Source organism: Saccostrea cucullata, unplaced genomic scaffold (assembly GCF_032062105.1).
Source record: "Saccostrea cucullata isolate Sc308-1 unplaced genomic scaffold, CSIRO_AGI_Scuc_v1 ctg18502, whole genome shotgun sequence".
NCBI classification, from domain to species: Eukaryota; Metazoa; Mollusca; class Bivalvia; order Ostreida; family Ostreidae; genus Saccostrea; species Saccostrea cuccullata.
This window is the reverse complement of record NW_026925743.1, coordinates 1,093-10,268: the sequence shown is the minus strand read 5'-3', so window position 1 is coordinate 10,268 and position 9,176 is coordinate 1,093. Positions and strand designations below refer to the sequence as shown.

The following is a 9,176-nucleotide window of genomic DNA, read 5'->3' as shown; positions in this document are numbered from 1 at the left end:
CCCATGAATCATGCATTTAGAGGAATTCAGAAATGCAAACAGGTGATAATATCTAATTAGGTCAAAGTTTTTGTCTAGAACAGGTTAAGTTTCAACCATACTTAAAAAAAACGTATACAATAGTCAAATGCTCATGTTGAGTATTTAAGTCCTTAACAATTGAATTTGGACAAATAGTTACTCATATTTTAGAACAATTTGATAAAAATTTGCATATTTTCAACAGAATCTAACAATTTGAAATGTTTTCACATTTTCAGCACAATCGCTTTATTACAGAAGGCAGGGAGAGAGAGCCAGAGGTGTTGTTTGTAGGCGATTCTCTTATTCAGAGATTGGCACAAACAAATGTACGTAAAAACAAGATTTTATCAATTTTCTACACAGTCATTTGCAGTTAACATACTATATAGCTTAAAGTAAATGTTGTTATCATATGGAAATTTTAAGGCAGAGTAATTAAAGACCTGCTGTAAATAAATTTTCACACATACAGTTACACATGATACACACAACTTGAAGATTGTATTTATTTTTTAAATTCCTTGTAACTGCAGATCCAGATTACAGTTTACATAGATATCATGGATATTATTAAGTTTAAAAAAAAATCACACAAGTTTTAGGTATAGAACAATAGGTGTGAAGTGTGTTTTGATAGCATTTATAGTCTGATTTCTGGTTTGGATTTACCTGGATTTACCTGGGAATACCTGATTTAGCTTAATGTATTTTTAAGAGGTTTAATACATTTTATAAACATTTCATTAAAATTCTATATATTTATAGGAAAATATTTGATTTTATTGAATAAATTATTAATATTTGTCTAATATTATTTATTAATTAAGTCCAATTTCTTAAAAAAAAAGAATACTTTTCAATCTTGATAAAATTCTAGATGAATTAAAGATTTAACATATAATAAAGAAAATAGTGAATAAAAATTAATTTGAAAATAATGCCAGAGCCAAGAAGATGTTAAAATCATTAGATAACATGGATAATCAAATACATTAACTTTGTATTTATTCTCTTATTTTTCACTGTAAGTTCACCTTTCAAATACTTACTAAGTATAGTATAGACTATAGCAATTAACTAATTATCTCACCTGGTCAAATTCCCGTTTTTCACACATTTTATAATTACCTGTAATTCAAATGTGTGCAAAACGGGAACAAACCATCCTATGTAACAGGGGTGTCTTCTAGCTATTCCCACTTTTTAAAAATCTCAATTCCACCTATTCCCACTTGCAAATAACAATAGATGTTTTGAGTAGTTAATTGGTTTTTACAGTAATTAGAGTAATTACATCCCATCTTAGATTTACCTGTATTTTACCAGTATTTTGTACATTTTAAGACAGAAAATAAATATATTTATCAAAAAAATATTTATAATATTTAAAAAATAAAATAAATATATGAAAGAAATGCATATAAATAACTGGAGTTAAAAATAAATAAAAAGTTTAACAGAATAATATACTAAAAATATACTTAAACTCACTTTTTTAAAGCAAATAATTTATCTGCTATTTTCATTTGAAAAAGTCTAATTTCTCATTGAAATAGAAGTAAAAAGCCAGATTTTTAAATTTAAAATAGCATATTTACCTGTCCTCTATAACTCCCACAGTGGTTTAATATATAATTACTGTTTTTACAGTAAATGACATGTTTATTCAGCTAATTATTTGTTTACGCAAAAATTCCACCTATTCCCACGTGAAATTTTACCTTTTTCTACCAGATTTTCAAAAAGTGGGAATAGCTTGAATAAACCGTAACAGGTATGGGAGAGTATGTTTGAGCCTCTACACTGTCTGAACTTTGGGATCAGAGGCGACCAGACTCAGAATATCTTGTGGAGGTTGATGAATGGAGAGCTGGACACACTAGAAGCCAAAGTAAGGTTAATGGATGGAAAGTTATCTTAATTTCTTAATAACATAAATGTTGCAACAGGAAGGATGATATTTTAAAGTTAAAAACATTATATATTTCCTTTTAACATTTACAAAATATTCCCAGAATCACATTCTTTGGAAATATCCCCGGTCCTTGTTTACCCATATGTTAGGGGATGCTCCTTTGCCAAGCCTTTGAATAGAAAATTAGATTTTGTTTAATTTCTAAGTCTTGTTTACTTCAATTTAAATTAATGATTTGTGATTGTGCTAGATATGCAAAACATGTTTTTGAATAGTCAGTAATGTAATTTGTCATTAAATATCAAGTTAAATTGTTATTGACAGTTATGTGTGCAATGGCACTGTAAGAAAGTATACAGAGTTTGAGATTAAAGTGATTTTATTGGGCCAGTCCACAAACATCTTTTATCACTCCTTGCACTTTGAATTTTCTCTCTTGTTTCAGGTAGTGGTTGTTCTTGCTGGCACAAACAACTACACTAACACAGCAGAGGAAGTGACGGACGGGATCATGGAAATCGTCAACGTCATACAGAACAAACAGAATAGCACACAAATAATTGTCATGGTAACTAGATAAACAGAATAGCACACAAATCATTGTCATGGTAACTAGATAAACAGAATAGCACACAAATCATTGTCATGGTAACTACATAAACAGAACAGCACACAAATCACTGTCATGGTAACTAGATAAACAGAATAGCATGCAAATTATTGTCATGGTAATCACTAGATAAACAGAATAGCACACTAATCATTGGCATGGTAACTAGATAAACAGAATAACACACAAATCATTGTCATGGTAACTAGATAAACAGAATAGCACCTAAATCATTGTCATGGTAACTAGATAAACAGAATAGCACACAAATCATTGTCATGGTAACTAAATAAACAGAATAGCACACAAATCATTGTCATGGTAACTAGATAAACAGAATAGCACACAAATCATTGTCATGGTAACTAGATAAACAGAATAACACACAAATCATTGTCATGGTAACTAGATAAACAGAATAACACACAAATCATTGTCATGGTAACTAGATAAACAGAATAGCACACTAATCATTGTCATGGTAACTAGATAAACAGAATAGCACACAAATCATTGTCATGGTAACTAGATAAACAGAATAGCACACAAATCATTGTCATGGTAACTACATAAACAGAACAGCACACAAATCACTGTCATGGTAACTAGATAAACAGAATAGCATGCAAATTATTGTCATGGTAATCACTAGATAAACAGAATAGCACACTAATCATTGTCATGGTAACTAGATAAACAGAATAACACACAAATCATTGTCATGGTAACTAGATAAACAGAATAGCACCTAAATCATTGTCATGGTAACTAGATAAACAGAATAGCACACAAATCATTGTCATGGTAACTAAATAAACAGAATAGCACACAAATCATTGTCATGGTAACTAGATAAACAGAATAGCACACAAATCATTGTCATGGTAACTAGATAAACAGAATAACACACAAATCATTGTCATGGTAACTAAACAGAATAGCACACTAATCATTGTCATGGTAACTAGATAAACAGAATAGCACACAAATCATTGTCATGGTAACTAGATAAACAGAATAGCACACTAATCATTGTCATGGTAAGGCTGTTTAAAATTAAAACTACGTTTAACGTCACCCGCGCGCGTAGGTTTATGAGAAATTCGTCTTTGAAAAAAACAAACAATTCGGAATTCCGTATGTCCGTTCCGGTTTGATTCTTCAATTAGCGACTGAATTCTGCTTCCCGTAGTGATAGAAAATGTGCTTTGATAGCCGCAGTTAAGGCAGTTGGTGTCTTATTAATGAAAACTAGATAATTAAAGAGTTTGGAACCATAAATGTAAGTAAAAAATAGATTATTTTATGATTATATTAATGACAAAGTCTTGTTTGTTGATTTTTTTTGTCAGTCTTCGAATCATATGTACAGACTGACAGTGACAGACTCTCAGTTCGTGATTCTATTGGCTGAACTTTTCATTGTATTTTGGAGAGAATCGAAAAACTTTTTTTACTGAGTGGAAACTGTGTCAAAAACCAAGATTTATATACAGTGAAAAGCATCATTTAAATCTTACTAATATGTTTCATATTAAAAATATTTCTGTAAAAATCGAAAGGAACAGTAATGAGTAAAGTAATTGATTTCTTCATAATTTATGTACCTACAAATAGCTACAATTTATGGGAAAGATAATATACTTGTCATAACCATTTGAGCAGGGAGAAGCTTACCGAAGATAGGGCCTTTCAAGTGAAGGAGAGTAAGGAAAGTGGTTGGGGTATTCCAAGATGTGAAGAATCCTGTCTTTTGTGTGGAATTCAAGGTATTAAAGATAATCTAACAGCTATCAGTATGGTCCAAATATTAGTATTCACACTTTCAAAACTTAATGCTAGTAGATCTAGTACTAAGAAAAAATATGATATAATTCAATTTGAGGATATTTCAACATGAACACTTTTAAATATTGTCATCAATAATTTTGATTGTAGATATTGATCAACTTTTCCCACAAGAAGAAGCATTTGCCTCCAGGGTACCATGGACGTGTGGCAATATAAATCCAAAGGACAACTGAGGCCTAGTTAAAAGCCACTTTCCTGCACATTCGGTCTTAGACTACATTGTTTGCTAACAATAGGACTCAAACTGATTTACATACTAAGGAAAAACTCTGCTAAGGAAATTAATCTTAGGTGTTATTTCAATTAAATGCTCTTATTACTTAATTGTAATGTTTTTAATGTACTGAATAGGTTAATTTGAATAAATTCACAATTGTTTGAAAATTTTGTTTGTTTATTTTTTTCCTCCCTCCCTCGTAGGTTTTGAACTTTAGATGTGACGTTAAACGTAGAATTAACTTTAAACAGCCTAACTAGATAAACAGAATAACACACAGATCATTGTCATGGTAACTAGATAAACAGAATAACACACAAATCATTGTCATGGTAACTAGATAAACAGAATAGCACACAAATCATTGTCATGGTAATAAAATAAACAGAATAACACACAAATCATTGTCATGGTAACTAGATAAACAGAATAACACACAAATCATTGTCATGGTAACAAAATAAACAGAATAACACACAAATCATTGTCATGGTAACAAAATAAACAAAATAACACACAAATCATTGTCATGGTAACAAAATAAACAGAATAACACACAAATCATTTGGTAACTAGATAAACAGAATAACACACAAATCATTGTAACAAGATAAACAGAATAACACACAAATCATTGTCATGGTAACAAAATAAACAGAATAACACACAAATCATTGTCATGGTAACTAGATAAACAGAATAACACACAAATCATTGTCATGGTAACAAAATAAACAGAATAACACACAAATCATTGTCATGGTAACAAAATAAACAGAATAGCACACAAATCATTGTCATGGTAACTAGATAAACAGAATAGCACACAAATCATTGTCTAGGAACTAGATAAACAGAATAGCACACAAATCATTGTCATGGTAACTAGATAAACAGAATAACACACAAATCATTGTCATGGTAACTAAATAAACAGAATAACACACAAATCATTGTCATGGTAACAAAATAAACAGAATAACACACAAATCATTGTCATGGTAACTAGATAAACAGAATAACACACAAATCATTGTCATGGAAACTAGATAAACAGAAAAGCATAAAATCATCGTCATGGTAACTAGATAAACAGAATAGCACACAAATCATCGTCATGGTAATAAGATAAACAGAAGAGCACACAAATCATTGTCACGGTAACTAGATAAACAGAATAACACACAAATCATTGCCATTGTAACTAGATAAACAGAATAGCACACAAATCATCGTCATGGTAATAAGATAAACAGAATAATACACAAATCATTGCCATAGTAACTAGATGATTTCTATGGTTCATTAGTGCATTCAATATACACAAAAGTATACACATAGCTGCATATATACTATGTAAATTACATACGAATTCAAATGGTGTATGTATAGACATGTACCATATATCCAAGCTACAAGTAGGTTGATTGGAAATGTTGACAATTTATTTCTTACATTTTCAGGGATTACCACCCAGGGGAGAAAAACCAAACAAATTACGAGAGAAAAATGCAGAAATAAATTTTAATTTGTCACAAAAAATTGAAAACATGCCTAATGTTAGTTTCCTGAATGTAGAAGCATCCATGTTTGTCCGAGAAAATGGTCTCATCAGCCATACCGACATGTATGATTATCTTCATCTTACGAACGCAGGTTATCAAAAACTATGTGAACCGTTACTAGAGGAAATTCAGAACTTACTGCAAGTGTTCATGAAAGTAGAGAACACATCAATGACAATATCTACAACAGCATCGGATGTTGATGAAGAAGATAGCTAAACCAAGACTGTTGTGATACTCAGACAACTGTTATATACATAGGTGGATGATAATAGAGGGCTTATCAAGCTTTTGTTATTGTTGTGGCTTAAAAATCTACTCTGTGCAAAAAAATGTCCCAAAAGTCCAGATTAATTTTATGCATACTTTTAAATTAATATACAATGTACATAAAATTTTTTCAAGGAATATCTAATTTGAAAATGATTGTTGATGCATATTTTTGATATGAACCATGAGGTACCATAGCAAAGTTTAATGTTTATATTTATTTTTTGCATTGTACAAGGTATACTTCATGGAATTTTTTTAATAGACTTTCTTCTGATATTTAGCTTTTAGGCATTCACATGCAATATGGTATTATTACCATAAATAAGATATAAAAAATTTAATAAGAAGCTCATGTAAATGAACTCTTGCAAGTTACATCTTTTGCTGATATTTTTTCTTTCCTCTTTGAGTGATATTTTTTTTCCGCTTTGAGAGATTTTATCTAGAATATGTACAGTAAAACTCGGTTATAGCGAAGTCCTGGGGACCTGTGAATTTAATTTGCTATGTCCGTAATTCGTTATAACCATTTAACGAATTCGTATGACCATTACAGCGAATTCGCAATATGCATGCTTTCCTTCAAGTATTACTACCAAATATGTTAGGGAAGCAAATATTACAAAACATATCTTCGATAACTAAGGTTTTATTATGAATTGAATTTTATATTCAAATGCTAAAAGGAAGTAAGGCTAGATTAATTTTATCATTTTTTTATAATCTTCGAGAGTTCGTTATAAAAGATGGAAATTTCATTATATCTAACTTCAATGGGACTCAAAATGAGTTCACTATATCCGTAAATTCATTATATCAGAGTTCGTTATAACCGTAAAATTTTACAAAGATTTGTTTAGAATTTTGCCGGGGACCCAGAAAAACTTCGCTATATCCGTGAATTCGCTATATCCGTGTTCGTACTAAACGAGTTTTACTGTACTGTTATTCTGTTAAATCCAAATATTCCAAATTTTTCAGCTTTATGATTATCTATTGAGAAACGTTTGTGAATTACATGTAATATAAATGTTACAGTTTGTCAGCATTATGTACCTGTGCAATACTATAAGCTATACATTACATGACATTCATTGTGGATGGCTGGTCAATCCTTTCTATTCCAATCGACATGGGTTCCAAACCCGTCTGAGATATTATTTTTGAATTGATGCCACTTGATTGGGTGTTTTTTTATGTGTATATAGGAAACAGTGTAAAGATATTAAAATTTTCCTTTATAAAGACAAGGTTACTATATTTGAATCATGTACATTGTAACTTATATATCTGAAAATGGCATTATAAGAAATGAAGGTAAACTGGGTCACTGTTTCATTTTATCGTGTCTACAATAATTGCCGTTTATGCTAAATGTTGTTTTGAAAGGGAATATATATTTTATCGGACAGTAGAATTTTGAAATCATTCGTGTGAATGGCTCTCCGTATAAATCTTTGTGGCTGGGCCTTATTGACTAACATTCCAGACGAAGTGCAATAAATTCTAAGTTCAATAACATGAATAAAGTCAGGTGTGCAATATATTCTAGGTTTGATGATGTCAGAAGTTTGGTTGTTTCATATTTTATCACTGTGTTATGTTAATATGTGTTATAAAAATGGCTTCTGAATGACTTGTTATGAATTTTGTTTAAAAATTTTTTTTATTTTTATGATCTCAGCCGATTATTTTTTTTCTTAATTGTTTATTTGCTTTTTTTCTGGTGCATGGGAAAAAAATTCTTCCAAATGGCATACAAACAAATTTGGTAAAATATTGTACCTCATTCATCAAAATTATAATATAAACTGAATTATGATATTAATTTCAGTGACGGAATGTCACTGATTGTTATGTCTAAAAATAATCTACACATTAACTACAACTATTTCCATCCAATTATTTGATAAAGATTTTTTTATCCAATAATGAGTTTTAATCCATGGGAAGAGTGCTGATTGTGCTGTCACATCTAATAATACAGAATGTGTGTGATTCTGTGACAATATTGTTAAAAAAATTATGATAAATGTGACCTGTGTAATTGTATGATTTAACAAGAAAATTACTGTGTTCAAATATTCAATACTCATGCAGCAAACATTAATTTTGGTGGTGTGATTATAGCAGATTGTCCTGGCACTGTCAACCTGTGTAAAATTACAAGCCTGTTTGTACACCTGTATATTAATGTTTTAAGTTTACGCAAATCTGATAGTAAATATTTACAGTGCTTTTGAGGTTGATTTATTTCTTTAAGAACCTGAGTTGTACAGTTTAAGTAGCACACTATGGTAAATTATTTTTCATGGAGTTGAAATCTTTCTAAAATCGTGCTTTAGTGGTACATGTAGCTTTTTACTTTGTAAAGTTTCTTAAATTTGCTAGGTTATAATGTAGCGTTTTGTATATTTTGTGATCGGAGCAATTATATTTTAGGTCAAAAGTAACTACCGGTATAAAGATTTTATATTTTTATTTTATTATTTACATGAATTTATCTTTTTATTGACCCCCCCCCTTTCCACTAATATACCACCTCCAACCTCGTTGCGATCATTATAAATCGAAAACTATCCATTTTTCCTCATACGTATTTACCTCACAACATCTCTAGAATCCAGGAAGTACCGGGGGCTATTGCCCCTGGGCCCCGACCAGGGCTTCGCTTTAGACCCACTGGGGGTCTCAGGGCGGGCCCCAGACTCCCTGCCTACT

At 30.6% G+C, this 9,176-nt stretch overlaps 1 protein-coding gene and 1 long non-coding RNA gene across 2 annotated transcripts; both read left to right on the top strand.

Moving 5' to 3' along the window:
- Nucleotides 1–260: 260 nt before the first annotated feature.
- On the top strand, nt 261–8,908 carry LOC134269691 (platelet-activating factor acetylhydrolase IB subunit alpha2-like; the record flags this gene model as incomplete). Its single annotated transcript, XM_062751895.1, has 4 exons — nt 261–350; nt 1,799–1,915; nt 2,385–2,507; nt 6,081–8,908. Coding segments are annotated over 4 exons (651 nt in total), but the record flags the coding sequence as incomplete, so codon positions are not given.
- Nucleotides 3,813–4,864, top strand: LOC134269692 (uncharacterized). Its single transcript, XR_009992626.1, has 3 exons — nt 3,813–3,831; nt 4,215–4,318; nt 4,488–4,864. It is a non-coding gene; the product is annotated as an uncharacterized LOC134269692 (long non-coding RNA).
- Nucleotides 8,909–9,176: the final 268 nt, after the last annotated feature.